A 16369-nucleotide genomic window follows, 5' to 3' on the forward strand; every position below is an offset into this window, starting at 1 on the left:
AATATAAATATATGTCAAATACAGAACACTATAAATTATGATATCATGATTATCATCATATTTTAAGATATATATTTTTCTATAAGTTATAGAGAAATATATAGTATTCCGATATGGTTTTCCTAAATAAAGTAACAATAATAATAATAATAATAATAATAATAATAAAATGTAAAATGAGTACCTCATTTCTTTTTCTGTTTTGTCTCATTGTTGTAGGTATCCATTTGTAGATGAGTTACCTGAACATTTTTATACACTGAAACAGATAAAAAAGTTTTGAAATAAGTAGTGTGTGGTGACAGAAAGATAACTTACTCATTAGTCTATTTGAAAGAAATTCTCACATAAAAAAAAACACTCACTCTTGGTGATACTGTGTTACAGCTTCCTAATTTTACAATTAGTTCACTGAGACTCAAAACTATGCAGGAGAGATGAGTGTAAGATTATTATATTTTTACTTAAGTTCTATTTGAGTTCTATAAACATAAACACTCTTACAAACACTTTTACAATACTCACCAAAAAGACTCAAAAACAACACAAACTTCAACAATACCTACTGCACAATCATCTCACTTTACCGCAATTGCACATGACCACGTTGTATTGTCTGTTGTTCTGTCTGTGTTTATTGTACATAGATATAGTTAGTGGCAGTATCTTTTTATTGTTTTAATTTTACTTAAATTTAGCAAGTTGTTATTTATGTCACAGTCCTGGGTCTCCTGACCCAGCGTTTTTAGTTCTTTGTGGTTTTTGTATTATTGTACTTGTGTGTGTGATTTATTCTATGGCTTCTAGTTTTGATCCCTTGCCCTTCATGTCTCTCTGTGTCCCCTCTGTTCTGTGTAATTGTGTGTCTTTGCATGTTTGAGTTTCTTGTTTTCTGTCACTCTGCATTGTGCATTATGTTCTCATGGTTGGTCTTTTGTTACTCCCTCTAGTCTAGTCTCTTGTGTTCCAAGCTGAGTATTTCCCTCTGTGTATTTTGGTTCTTAGAGTCCTCTGCCTTATGGTTTATGTCTCTGTGTTTCTTAGTTGCTGTCTCCACTGTGTCAAGTTCGCGTCTCTGTGTCATACTTCCTGTTTTACTTTGAAGGTCCGTGTCTTATGTGAATGTGTCCTGCTTTGCTTGTCTCGTCAGTCCTGATTTCTCCCAGCTGTGCCCTCCTTCTGTGTCTCATTCCCCTCGTTACTTCCCAGTGTATTTAAACCCTGTGTTTCTCTGAGTCAGTGTCGTGTCGTCCCGCTTGCTGTGTGGATCTCCCTGTGAGTTTTAGTTCATTGTTTCCCAGTTTAGCTTAGTTTACTTCGTATGCTCGTTTTTCTGTGACCAGCAAATAAATCTGTGATTTTGAGTTTATTCCCTGAGTCTGTGAATCCTGCATTTTGGGTCCAACTCCTGCCTGCCGCACAGCGATTCATGACAATTTATTTGTCATTTCTAGTTTAATATATCTAGTTTCTAGATATATTTTCAGTGTTGAGAAGGTTACTTTTAAAATGTATTCCACTACAGATTGCAGAATACATGCTCCAAAATGTATTTTGTAACGTATTCCGTTACTCAATGAGAGTAACATATTCTGAAAACTTTGGATTACTTAATATATTATCATGCTTTTTACAACTACATGAATTTCATATTGCTGTGTGATTTATTACTATTACTGAAGGCTACTCGCCATACCAATACCAACTAGATCTTTAAATCTTAATATAAAATGAGTAACAGTAGGGTGGACATTATGTAAGGCTACTCTTTTTGCAGCGATCTCGTATAGAAATCTATTCGGCATATATATAAAACAGGTCCGCGGCTCTGAACCGTAGTAAAGGGACCTCTGGTTAATACATTGGGTTCCGTGTCGGGCTCGTAGCCACAAACTAGCTTTACTTTGTTGTGTGGGTCAACTTTGCTAGTGAGAGACAGAGAGAGGCGTTGAAAGGCTGCTCCAACAGAACTTATTGTTTCGGAGGAAAACACGAACACATTGTACAGTCGAGTCTTAATAGCTTACTTACAACTGGACTTCACTGCCCATGAGGCTACATTCTTTAAGGCTATGCCTGTAACACTCTGCCGATTGCCTTCATATTAAATAATAATAATAAAAAAATAAATTCTTCACATCATTATGCGGGCCGCAAGTAGGGGTGACATGGGCCGCGAGATTCAGACATTAGGTATTAGAGGCTCTTAATGCATGTTTTGTTTGCGTTTCCACCAGCGTGGAATTACCAAAAATAGAGAGGGCATAGCCTAGCATATGAAACAAGAAAAGACCGCCATGTAATCCCTTTATTTCAACAAAGTAACTGTATTCTGAATACCACCTTTTTAAACTGAATAGATTTACTCATATTTTGTATTTTAAATACGTAACGTAATGTATTCCCCAACACTGTCTATTTTTTATATTCTCATAAATGCAAAATGGGGGGTTTGTGGTGAAATGGCATTTTGGTACGCTGTATACTGTGACAATAAAGACCTTTAATCTTGAATTTATAAACTACTCACCTGTTACTGACATGACAGCAAAAGAGCTTGCTACTAGGTGGAACAAAATAAAATAAAAAGAAGAACAATAAATAAAAAGTTAAAGAACAAACAGGAAACTGGCACATCTTGCTGAATTTTAGAATCAAAAATTAGTAACCAGTAATTTGAAGACGTTTCACCTCTCATCCGAGAAGCTTCTTCAGTTCTAAGGTCAAATGGTGGAGAGTCCCAGATATAAACCTAGTGGGAGTGACCCCCCACAGAGGGACAAAAGGACCCCCTGATGATCCTCTAATCGCCTGAGCCAAGGTGTGAAACTGGGTGTGGGTCCCAATCAGCCAGAGTTTCGGGTGTGTTCATTGTGAAACCTGGCCCCACCTTATCATGCGAATTCCTGAGGTCAGATGGCCCAGGATGTGAGTGGGCGTTAAGGCGTCTGGGAAGGGATCTCAAAACTGGATTATAGATGGCAGAGAGTTGGTGTCGTAAACCACCGCCTCTGTTCAAAGATGGTCGCTCACAGTGGACATAGATGCTTCTTTCACTCCTCTTTCAAACCATCTGTCCTCTCTGTCCAAAATGTGAACATTGGCATCCTCGAAAGAGTATCCTTTATCCTTAAGATGCAGATGGACTGCTGAGTCTTGTCCTGTGGAGGTGGCTCTTCTATGTTGTGCCACAAGCGCATGGCAACTCTCTGCCATCTATAATCCAGTTTTGAGATCCCTTCCCAGATACCTTAACGCCCACTCACATCGATGCTGCATTTGTAGAATCCTTCATGAGACTTCATAACTCTTGGAATAGTCATCTCACCTCTATATCCAGTCTCAATAAAATCACCATCTTTAAAGAAATTAGCTGTAAATTTGGAGAAAGTTCCTTTTCTTCTACAGTGGATTGTGACATTGTCTCCCTCCATCACTGGAAGACCAGGAAACTCCAGGAAAACGTCACCACCTTAACAACAAGAAGAAAAGGTATAAGTGGGAATTAATATTAAACTCCTGTGAACTCGCTGTATGTAATTAAAGCCTCTTCCACATATGGAACATGTGGAAGATACACTTGGGGATAAAAAACACAAAGTAACATACATTAACATACAGCTACTGCTAATCATTCTTCTACTAACTGCTGGATCAGTAATATCTAGGTTTTGTCATGGTTGGCTGTGTGGCAGGCAAGCAGAAGTGGTGGACCCAAAATTGCAGGACTCTTGGAGATGGGAATAAACTGAAAACGCAGCTTTATTGCTGAAGGAATGATTCACGAAATAAAACTTAAAAAACAAAACTCTAAACCGAGGTGCTGGAGGACAGGACATTACAAACACACAGCAAGTTGAGGGTACGACGCGACACCGACACAGAAACACAGGGCTTAAATACACAGATGGCAGTAATCAAGGGATGAGAGACAGGAGGGGAACACACCTGGGAGAAATCACAGCTGACGAGACAGGGGAAACGTAAACTGAGCACACTCACATATGACACAGACCTTCACAGGAAACTCAGACACATGAAACCAGACAAGACATTGAACTAAACAGACAGATTCACAAACAGACGGGGTGACACCATAGACAGACAGAGATACAGACGCAGACTCAGAGGCAGACCGAATATAACACGTAGAACTCAAAAACAATAATAATAATCATGATAATAAATTGGAAAATGATAATAATAAACTTAAAGCGCTGGGTCACCGACCCAGGACCATGACAGGTTTACCCCAGGAACTTGAGTACCAAATAGTGAAGAATGAAAACCTTTATTTAAAATTTTGTCTGATGATATGATGTTAGCCCTAAATGGGAAAGAATGCTTACATGATGAGGATTTTGGAGTTGTGTTGAAAGACTCTGCAAAAACGATCAAAAGCCCACTATTTCCAGCACCTTCAGATAGCTCTTCAGCTCCCTCCATAGCTTCGTTTGCCTCAATAACTGCATGTGGTAACATGTCGTGGCTCACTGCTCCACCTGGACCTAGAGATGACCCTACATTTTCCTCCTTCCTTTGCTTGTACTGGCTTTTCTTTCTGACTCTCCCTGTTTCAAATTCAGCTGAGCTGGATGTTTCTGGATGGAAACCCTATGAACACATTCAGCCAAGATATACTTTTTGCAGGGTGCACTGTGAAAATATCCATATTTATGACAATGATAAGAAATTAATTGGTCTGTTCAAGATGAAGCCATGGTTTTACCTGTTCTGCAACACTTTGTGAGGGTTTCAGGAAGTTCATCTGCAGAATAAGATGCATATTATATACTGTAACTGTGCAATGACCAAGCATAGTAAACAAGTGTGTAAAGGTTGGAAATGTAATGCAAACAAAAAAGAAGTCAATTTTAATGATTTAGTTAGATGTCCAGGCATTCACCTAAACTGCAACTTTCATCACCACCCACTTTAGTTACAGGGTCTTCATCTGTAAAATAACACATTAATTGCAATATATCTGAATGCCCAACATGGTCAGTGTACCATGTTCAATCTTAACATCCAAAAATATTCAATTTGGTTTGGGCAGGCACACAGCTGAGATGGAACTTTGATCATCCAAACACACGACCTCTGTACAAAAAGTAAAATTATTTCATACCATACAAATTCGAGTGCTAGACAGTAGTTAATAGTAATATTGATCACTTTGTTACCCAGTTGTCTTCGCCCGATGTATAGTGTTCTTTTCCACATATGTGTAACATCAGAAACAGTTCTGTATTCTTTGTGGAACTCCTCCTTACTCCACCTGGTCCCGTCAGAATGGCAAAGAGTGAACTCACTCCCCTCAGTACGCTCTGGCCAGAAGCGTTCTTTGCCTATGGTAATTAAATCATCATAGGTTTCATGGCCTTGCAGAATGATTCGAGGTGGAGCTTCATCCATTATTAACTTCTGGTACCGTCCACACTTTCTATGACTTCTTGGCTTCCACTCCATGGGAGCCAGTCTGACCTAGCATCAAGGAAAAAAAGGGAAATTTATGAAAAAATATGCCTTTTTAGAAAGTTATTTTTTAATATATCGCTGATAGTCATACACGTAGCTTCACTTTTTAACTATCCTTCAATAATGATTTATCATGGTCCAAACGTTTATCATTCAATGGAAACTGCCTTTTCTTTACTTGAGGCTGTAGTAGTTTCTTGGCTTTACCAAAGGCCTCTGCTGCACCTGTAATGGATGAAGCTGAAAGTTAATCAAACTGATCCACAGCGAGTTCTATATTCCAAGTGATCTTAAAGCAAAATAATTGCGGTTTTCTTACTGAGAAATTTATTGCCACGTGTTGAAGTAGTGTCATCTGCAATATAAATAGGGCAGTGATGTGAAACATGTGGTTTATAGAATTCTACTACAATCACAGACTACTGCACAGTCATCTGTTTTCAAAATGTATTGCATCTATTAATAAAGTGGTTAGTCAATCATAACCTGCTAAGCATATCATGTTAAATAAAGGAGATTATTTTACATGTTCTTCAAAAGTATCAAAACCTACCTGATTTTTCTGCTGTCAGGAGCTTTTTTACATTGTTATCAAAGCCTTTTTGGGTAATCTCACCTTCAAATAAAAATTTAAAAGGGTAAGTAGTTATAGATTGACGGTAGGAGCCAGATCCTACATGACTATCTAACTTTTAAATTGCAATAAAGTCTTTTAATTTTGTGAAAAATCTATCTTTTGCCTTTTTAAAAAAAAATCGGGCACTCCGACTATATCATAAAGTAATAACTATATATGTCTGTTAACATGCATATTAATTAAGAGAAGTAAATAGGAATACCATACAATGTTAAATAATTAAAGCACGATATTGTCAGGGTTCTTTGCAGTTTAAAAAATGAACTTGCAAGCATTACAAAAACATTTAATAAAGTGTTTGATTACCATTTTCAAGGTCTTTTTTCAGCTGCTCGTAAGCTTTCAGCTTGTCCATTTGCTGAAATGTATACAAAACAATTACTGAACAGTTTAAATTTAAATCACGTTTCACCACTGTCGCTAGCTAGAATGAATTAGCCAGAAAAAAATAGTACTGATTTGGTTTCGTACAAAACTAGCTTTCCTTCTCTGATATGTAACTTTCACAACATAACCACAACTTAATATAACACAACTGTGGCAAAAATATGAACAAAAGGGAGAAAAAGTTAAACTTACTTTGTGTCGTTAGGAGCCTGAACCGCGGTAAAACTCCGGTGAGGTCAATGACCTTACGCTCTCCCACTGTCACACGTTGATGACGTATTTGGAAATCAATTCGGGTGGGACATGACAACAGCGCCACCTGCAGGAAGATTTTCTCTCTGTCTGGTACCGTGTGTTCTGATACCTGACAACCTTTTTCCTGACAACTGAGACCTGACAATTTTTTTGTCTGATACCTGACAGCTTTTTTCTTGAGACCTGACGATGTCCTAAAATGTACACCGTACGGATGACTTATTCATCAAACCTCAACTTACCAGCGTTTTGAGAAAAATAGCCGTTCTTAACTTCAGCTGTGATCAACAACAATGAATACCAAACTGCAGAAACAAAAAAGCAATGTGTTAGATACTATTGACTTGAAAAATTACCCATACATGATACAGATGTAGCAACATTCATTATATATACTGTATTTATACTTGGGAGAAAATAAATAAATGACAATGGAATAAAAAATCTTTTAATTGCATCTCTTATAAATTAAATTTAACCAATATATCTTAAAAGCAATTATTTTGTGTCACCATTCATTTCTGACTATCTACATTTATGTGACTTGGTGTTTTATGGCTTTTATAGAACTTTAGTATAAATCAGTTAGAAAACTTTCCTCAATAAAAAAAGATACAGTAAGTACTATTTTATAGAGTTGGTTAGACTTAAGAGTATAAACCTAAGGAAAACTCACTGAGTCTGATGCACAAATATGCCACCTCCATGTTAGGGAGTTAACTTCCTCCTGACTGACTGAACATTAGACTGACTACACATTTACAAATGTGTAGGTGGAGACCTTCCCTTTTCTGTGAGAAATGGCTGCGGAACTATGATCATTTCATATGCCTTATATATCTAATTATCTGTAAATTTACAGGTAATATTAGTAATAATAATAATAATGGATTGGATTTATATAGCGCTTTTCAAAGCACCCAAAGCGCTTTACAATGCCACTATTCATTCACTCTCAAATTCACACACTGGTGGAGGCAAGCTACGGTTGTAGCCACAGCTGCCCTGGGGCAGACTGACAGAAGCGAGGCTGCCATATTGCGCCATCGGCCCCTCACCAGTAGGCGGCAGGGTAAAGTGTCTTGCCCAAGGACACAACGACCAGGGCAGAGAGCAAGGGGATCGAACCGGCGACCTTTCGGTTACAGATACGCGTCCCAACCCCCTGAGCCACAGTCGCCCCAATAACCAGAGAAGTAGCAACACTTAACCCTGATGCACCCGCCAGGGGGAGAGCGGCGGGGTCGGGGGATGCGGATCCCCCGCGGAGGGAGGGAGGGAGGAGGTTGGGGTCGCGAGATCCCCCGAGGGGATGGGATGGGATGGGATGGGAGGGCGGGGTCGGGGGATGCGGGTCCCCCGCGGAGGGAGGGAGGAGGTTGGGGTCGCGAGATCCCCCCCGAGGGGATGGGATGGGGATGGGATGGGATGGGATGGGAGGGGATGGGATGGCGGGCTCGGGGGGGGGGATGCGGGTCCCCCGCCGAGGGAGGGAGGGAGGAGGTTGGGGTCGCGAGATCCCCCCCCGAGGGGATGGGATGGGGATGGGATGGGATTGGAGAGAGAGAGAGAGAGAGAGAGAGAGAGAGCGAGCGAGAGAGAGAGAGAGCGAGCGAGAGAGAGAGAGAGAGAGAGAGAGAGAGAGAGAGAGAGAGAGCGAGCGAGAGAGAGAGAGAGCGAGCGAGAGAGAGAGAGAGAGAGAGAGAGAGAGAGAGAGAGAGAGACGTGAGTTTGACAGAGACCACACGTGCAAGCGTGGACGATAAAGTCTTGTAAAAGGTGGTCGAGAAACACCCCGGCGAAAGCACAGCGCGTCGTGCGGCGAGATGATAAGAGCGTGGATGGCGGGTACTAAGCGTGTCGGGGTTACAGGTTACAGAGGTTACAGAGGCAGTGTCCGGGCGCGTGCTGTACAACAGCAACAACAACAACAACGGCGACAAGGTGCCAACGAGAAAGAAGAAGACGAAGAAGACAATGTCACGCACTAGACCGTGGGAGCCAAAGAGCACTAAGGTCGGTACAGGCGGATCGCAATCGCCAGCGGTGTCCTCCTCCTCCTCCTCCTCCTCCTCCCGCTCACCATCACCGTCGCCATCGCCATCGCATTTGGCGTACGCTGCGTGGTCGGCTCCGGTGGCTCCGTTGTTGCGACCGGCCACGTTTCGCTATCGAGGGCTAGGGGTCGAGGAAGACCAAGAGCAGCGGCGGCGGCGGCGGCGGCAGCAGCAGCAGCAGCTACAGGAGAACTTGGAGGAGGACGAGAGCGAGGAAGAGGAGCAAGAGGCCGAGGGGGACGACAACGACGACCCGACGGCCCGAACGCTCGCAGACGACGAGGAGGAGAGCCACTCGGAGGATCAGGAGGACGAAAACGATGGGGTGGCAGACCATAGGTATTTCGGGGAAGAGGATCGCGGTTACGAAATGGCGTCGCAACTCTGCCAGGATGGCGGCTCGCAAGGCGAGTCGAACCGCCGAGAGGGAGAAGAAGAAGAAGCAGGCGCCGACCCACCGGGGCGGGGGACTCGGGAGATTTGGCAAGAGGACGACGCCGGCCACGCTGCAGGTGGCGTTCATGAAACTCGCGACGCGGATGTAGCCGACGATTACGACTACGACGATGACGAAGAAGACAAAGACTATGAAGAAGAAGAAGAAGAAGAAGAAGAAGACGTCCTCGCCGATGATGATGATGATGATGAAGAAGAAGAAAAAGAAGAAGACAAAGACTATGAAGAAGAAGAAGAAGAAGAAGAAGACGTCCTCGCCAATGATGATGATGATGAAGAAGAAGAAGAAGAAGAAGACGTCCTCGCCGATGATGATGATGATGAAGAAGAAGAAGAAGAAGAAGAAGAAGAAGAAGAAGAAGAAGACGTACTCGCTGATGATTATAACGATGACGATGAAGAAGACAAAGACTATGAAGAAGAAGAAGAAGAATTAGAAGAAGAAGAATTAGAATTAGAAGAAGAATTAGAATTAGAAGAAGAAGAAGAAGAATTAGAATTAGAAGAAGAAGAAGAAGACGACGACCTCGACCCGCCGGGACGAGGCCCCACCGAAGAGGCCGTGGCGGCGGCGCGAGACGAGGCCTCCGCGTTCATGGCCTACTTCCCGCCGGAGATAGAGGACTCGGTGATCGCCATGACCAACCTGGAAGCGGGCAGGCACAGGCCCGCCATCGACGGATGGAAGCCCATGGGCCGCGTCGAGTTCCGAGCCTACGTGGGGCTGCTCGTGCTCACCGGCGTGTACAGGTCCCGGGGAGAGGCCTGCGAGAGCCTGTGGGACGCCGAGAGCGGCAGGTCCGTGTTCAGAGCCACGATGCCGCTCAAGACCTTTCGAGCCTACTCGAGCGCGCTGCGCTTCGACGACAGGGAGACCAGAAGGGCCGGGCGAGGCGAGGTTGCCCGCCATGTACCGCCCGGGACCGGAGGTCACCGTCGACGAGAGGCTGGTGCCGTTCAGAGGTATGTACTACGTGGTGTGTGTGTGTGTGTGTGTGTGTGTGTGTGACTGGGGGAAGAGAGGAGGAATAGGAGCGGGAATGGCAAAAACAGGCTAGCTCGCTCTGTTGTATACTCGTGTTGAGTTCCGCGTTTGTGCTGCTTTCGCATGACTCTTTATGTCTTCCACGCTTGCAAGCAAGCAAGCGCGTTCTCTGTCAAACTCACGTCTCTTCTCCTTGCGTTTCTGCCCCAATCTCCCCCACACTTTCCCACATCTCTCCATCTCTCTCTCTCTCTCTCTCTCTCTCCATCTCTCTCTCTCTCTCTCTCTCTCTCTCTCTCCATCTCTCTCTCTCTCTCTCTCTCTCTCTCTCTCTCTCTCTCTCCATCAGGACGGTGTCTGTTCAGACAGTACATGCATAGCAAGCCGGCCAGGTACGGGATCAAGATATGGGTGGCGTGCGACGCGCGTTCCAGCTACGCGTGGAAGATGCAAGTCTACACCGGCAAGCCCGACAAGCGCGGCCCTCCCGAAAAGCACCTGGCCACTCGAGTGGTCGTGGACCTCACCGAGGGACTGACTCCGGGACGCAACGTCACGTGCGACAACTTTTTCACCTCGCGCGAGCTCGCCGACAGGCTCTATCGCGAGAGAGGCCACACCGTGCTGGGCACTCTGCGATCGAACAGACCCGAGATCCCCAGAGAGCTGCGCTGCGTCAAGGGCAGGGCCGTGGGCTCCGTCGAATCCGTGGTACTCGGCGGCTCCGCGGGACGAGGGGGAGGAAGAGGAGGACGAGAAGGAGGAGGAGGAAGAGGACGAGAAGGAGGAGGACGAGGAGGAGGGCCCGACACGATCATCATCTCCTACGTGGCCAAGAAGAACAAGAACGTGCTGCTCCTCACCACAGCTCCTCGTTACCACCATCGCTCCGGCCCCGAGCCCCGGCCTAGCCGCCGCATCAGCAACAGCGACAGCATCGGCGGCGGCAGCGGCAGCAACAGAAGCGGCGGCGGCAACAGAAGCAGCGACAGAGGCGGCGCAAAACCGCCCTTGGTGCTGCATTACAACCGCACCAAGGGAGGAGTGGACAACCTGGACAAGGTCGTGAGCACGTACAGCTGCAGGAGAAAGACCCGCAGGTGGCCCGTGGCCCTTTTCCACAACATGGTCGACGTGGCGGCCTACAACGCGTTCGTGCTGTGGAGGGAAATTCACCCCGACTGGATGCCGGGCAAGCTCAACAGACGACGGCTCTTCCTCGAGCGACTGGGCAAAGCGCTCGCGCGCCCCATGCTCGAAGCCAGGGCGGCTTTAGCGCGAGGACCGGGAGGAGGAGGAGGACCAGGAGGAGGAGGAGGAGGAGGAGGAAGAGGAAGAGGAGGCAGAGTCGCGGCCCGAGGCGCTACCGCCGAGGCAGCCTCTAACAACGCTACGCCACGCGACTCCTCTCCGGTCAAGAGGCGAAGGTGTCGCGTGTGTCCCAGGAGCAAAGACGTCAAGACCAAGATCCTGTGCCGCGAGTGCCGAGTGCACGTGTGTACAAACTGCGCCGTCACGTACTGTCCCAACTGCGCCGCTTCTTCTTCCCGCGCCGCCGCTCCCCGGACGCCACCGACGCCGTGATAACACAAGCGCCCCAATGGTGGTCCCCTAGCGACCCCCCCCCCACCCCAAACCTATCATCATCATCATCATCACCATCATCATCATCATCATCCTCATCATCATAACACATATATGCCCCGGGGGGGGTCCTAGTGACCCCAAACCTATCATCATCATCATCATCATCATCACCATAACACACATATGTCCCGGGGGGTCCTAGCGACCCCAAACCTATCATCATCATCATCATCATCATCATCACATATGCCCCGTTGGGGTCCTAGCGACCCCAACCCTATCATCATCATCACATATGCCCCGTGGGGGTCCTAGCGACCCCAACCCTATCATCATCATCATCATCATCATCATCATCATCACATATGCCCCGTGGGGGTCCTAGCGACCCCAAACCTATCATCATCATCATCATCATCATCACCATCACATATGCCCCGGGGGGTCCTAGCGACCCCAAACCTATCATCATCACCATCACCATCATCATCATCATCATCATCACATATGCCCCGAGGGGGTCGCTAGGACCCCCCACCCTAATCATCATAAAACACACATATCCCCCCCCCCCCAGGGGGGTTACCAAGACCCCCCCATCGCCACCACCACCACCACCACCATCATCATCATCATCATCATCAATACCATCCTAATAACAACACACACACACACACACACACACACACACACACTCATCATCATCATCATCATCATCATCATCATCATCACACACACACACACACACACACACACACACTCATCATCATCATCATCACACACACACACACACACACACTCATCATCATCATCATCAATACCATCCTAATAACAACACACACACACACACACACCTCGGGGGGTCACCACGACCCACGCCCCGAGAACAGGCGGGCGCACAAGGGTTAAAGGCAAGAGGACCTGGCTGCAGCCACTGTGGAGCTCCACAGTAACCGGAAACACGTGACCTCCACAGTAACCGGAACCGGAAACACGTGACCTCCACAGTAACCGGAACCGGAAACACGTGACCTCCACAGTAACCGGAAACACGTAACTTCAGTTAAATCGACTTTGACAGCGAAAACTAAATTGCGTTTTTGTTACTATTGATGCTGCTGAGAAATAAAAATGGTTTTAAGTGGGGGTTTTTAACACTCTGGGTTTGTTCAAAAAAAATTCACCATCCCCTAAATTATTCGTGGCCAAAAGTGACACATTTATGGTTTTTTTTTACAGTACATCGCGTTGTGCGTTCTGATTGCTGTAGACCATTGTCAATCAATCTAGTCCAGTGTCTCCTGTACTGGAGCGGTCCCTAATAGGCCCACGGACCGGTCCCGGTCCGTGAGTCTTTTGGTACCGTTCCGCGAGAGTTGATCCTCCGGTGTGAAATGTATGGTTGTAGTTGTGTGTCTTATTTTGAAAGAACTATTTACGCGTTACCATAGCGACCAGAGAGCATTAAAAAGCAGTGTGGCGGACTCCCTCAGACATCGGTGCGTTGGTGGTTCTTTGTGTCCGGGGATGGGCGTCCAGTTACACACCGGCTCACTCCTTGGCGGCCGCTTATCGGGGCCTGGAGCCTGGGGCTCGCTCGGGCCACTTCGGAGGTGGGGTGCCCCCGGCCTCTCGGCCTGGGGCTCGGTCACTCAGGCACGGCTGGCTGCCGGCGGAGCTCACGGGCGCGTCACTGCAACTCCCCCTGGCTTCTGCTCCGCGGCTGCTGAGTGAGCCCTCATCTGGGACTCTCCTCAGCTCTTTCTGGGACAGTGGCGCAGCTGCCCCTCTGTTGGTCTTCCTTGGTCTCTTGTGTTCTGGGGGCCTCTGGATGTCTGGAGTTTTGATCTCCTCCATACCTGCTTCATGCCCTGGAGGACGGGGCTGTGGCCCCCCCACACCCTCTAGCAGATCATTACATGAAGGAACCTTTTAAAAAAACAAAAAACAAGCGCGTCCATGCTCACAGGTGTACACACGGGTGATCACACCCACAAACTACACCCTTTTTGGCTCCTACCTCAAAGCACACTGTGTTCTGTTGATCTTATGTGCTGCACAATAATGTGTAATATTTAGTATTTACTGTCATATTCCCATATATCATTGTGATGTTGTTTATTCTATTACTCTTGTTCTCTTCTGCTTGTTTTCTTTTTTCTTTCTCAGCAGGTGACCCAGGTGACTGATATATGCTCTTTTTTTTTTTCTTTCTTTTCTTCTTTTTTTTCTTTTTCTGCCCGTTCTGTTGGTTTTTGTCTTATGCCCTTCTCCCCCGTCCCTCTTCTCAGCTGTTTCTCTTTCCCTCTTTCTTTCTCCCCTTCTTTCCCCCAGTCAAGTCTGTCCCATATTCAGTAAGTGAAAATAAAATAAACAATAAAAGGTGAAATGGAAAAAAAAAAAAAAAAGCAGAGGAGAATGTCACTGTCATTGTTGCTGGCGTACAGCTCAAGTCACGTTTATTATTATATTTACAAAATACCACAGTTTCTTTTTTTTATTCTTTTGTTGTATTTATCCGCGACACCTTAAAGCTCGTTCCCTGAAAATATTGTCTGACATTAAAGTGGTCTGTGGTGCAAAAAGCTTGGGGACTCCTGCTGTACAGTACAGAATGCGTTTAGCTTGTCGAATTTACATAGCAGTGTAACTCTGAAGTGCTGTACTGTATGTTTGTAAGTTTTCTCCCAAACAAACACAACAATGCCGACGAAACGTTTTGCACTGGACTTATGTTTCTACGAAGGTTTGAACTCTAAGAGTGTTTAAACAAAAGAGAAAAGTGTGAAAATGTTCATGCCTGTCTGAGAAAAGTGTATAAAGCATGTAGTGAGGGGTTTTACAGTCTTAACATCTATAATAATTGTAAAAAATAAAGTTGGCTACTTCATGGATTTCACCTACCGCAGGTTATTTTTTGAACGTAACACCAGCGATAAACGAGGGGCTGCTGTATTAGTAATAGTAGAGTCTGGGACATTTAATTGATTAACATAAACATTGATTATTATGCACTATTATTTTTGTTCAAGGAGAGCCAAAAATATAAAACTCTCTCTCAGCTTGTTTGTTGCCAAAAATGGCCACTTTTTGTGTATGTTCACAAAATGCTATAAAATGTATATTTCTTAAAACATTTATCTACTTTTACCGACGTGACTCTTTAAAATAGCACCAGTCCTTTTCATCAAAATCAAAATTGTATATAAATTTTTTACTCTTTATAGCCAGTTAGGTTATATATTACCATTAACTTTGAAGATAAAACGGTGATAAAGTCCTAATGTTTTCATGAAACTTCCTTTTTTTCCCCATCTGAGCATCGGGGAAAAGGCTGTCTTGCAATTGTTGAGGTCACTAGTGTGTGCCCCATTTCTTCCAGGATCACTCTCTTTATAGGTTTTAGTGGACTCCTAGTACTGCGAAGTGGTTTCATGGTACAAAGGGATTGTATTCCAAGATCTGGGAGACTGTAGAAATGAGCAGTGATGCCCTTCCTACCATCTTTCCAGAAAAATAAGTGATCTGGAAGCTGTTAGGCTGACTTACAGCAGCAGCACTTTCTGCACCTGCATAAACTCCAGGACACATTTAATAACGGTGTTTGTTGCTGTATGTGCTGCAGCTTTTAAATTTTTAATAATACATATTTTGTTAATATTTTGGCTATGGTGTCTTGTTATGAAATGTACAAGAGTAAAAGTGTTTTTAGCAGGTGCTTCAAAGCTAAGTTTGACTGGGAAACTCAAAGCTCAAAAGTCTGTATCAACAGAAATTCCCTGCAGCCTATGTAATATTTCATGCGTCATAATTTATTCTACTCTATCTTGCAAATACATATTTGTGTGGCAATGTCATGCACAACACACACAACTATTAGATCCTTAAGATCAAACCCGTGTCATTGTTTTGGTCCACTGCAGTGCAGTAGTCAAAAAAAAGAACAAGTGAAGTGTCCACAAATGGCCAGGATAGAGCCCAGAGTGTTAATGTTTAAAATGTATATAAATATTATTGATTACAATTCTTTACTGTTAATATCAACAATAAGCTTTTTATTTTGAAATTACAAGTTTAAAAAAATGCTGTTACATTTACATTTAATGCTGTTACACTGTAATCCTTTATTATAAGTATGGACACAGAATCAAGTGAACATCATTTTGAAATAAGTTTAATTGGAATTTTGTACTACGCAAAAAAACAACAACAACAACATATTAAACAAACAAACAAACAAACACAGCCAGTGCCTTCATTTGTCCATCACATGTCAAACATAGCACTGACCCTTAGTCCCTGCTCATCAGCACATGCTTTCAAAAAGAGCTCCATGTCCTCTGCAAACTGAAAAACAAAGAGGAACAAGTCCCTTGCTCCGGTGTCTTCTTCCTCTGACATGTCTCTTAAGACCCTCTGCTGGTCCCCTTGATTTAAGGACACATATTTGGGCATTGTTACGTATCCACGGAAAAGTGCCTTATTTTGGACAACCCATTGCACAGCAGGACGCAGATCTTCAACAAC

General features: G+C 44.7%; 2 protein-coding genes across 2 annotated transcripts in view; both read right to left on the reverse strand.

Moving 5' to 3' along the window:
• LOC309698884 (dynein axonemal heavy chain 6-like) overlaps nucleotides 1-16369 on the reverse strand; it is a 242468-nt gene that overhangs the window by 163681 nt on the left and 62418 nt on the right.
• On the reverse strand, nucleotides 3252-7464 carry LOC309698191 (uncharacterized protein; the record flags this gene model as incomplete). Its single annotated transcript, XM_082520495.1, has 3 exons — nucleotides 3252-3472; nucleotides 7000-7062; nucleotides 7434-7464. 3 exons carry the CDS (start codon nucleotides 7462-7464, stop codon nucleotides 3252-3254), a joined length of 315 nt encoding a protein of 104 aa, XP_082376621.1.

This window comes from Aulonocara stuartgranti (assembly GCF_965226115.1).
Source record: "Aulonocara stuartgranti genome assembly, chromosome: 22".
Classification (NCBI taxonomy): Eukaryota; Metazoa; Chordata; class Actinopteri; order Cichliformes; family Cichlidae; genus Aulonocara; species Aulonocara stuartgranti.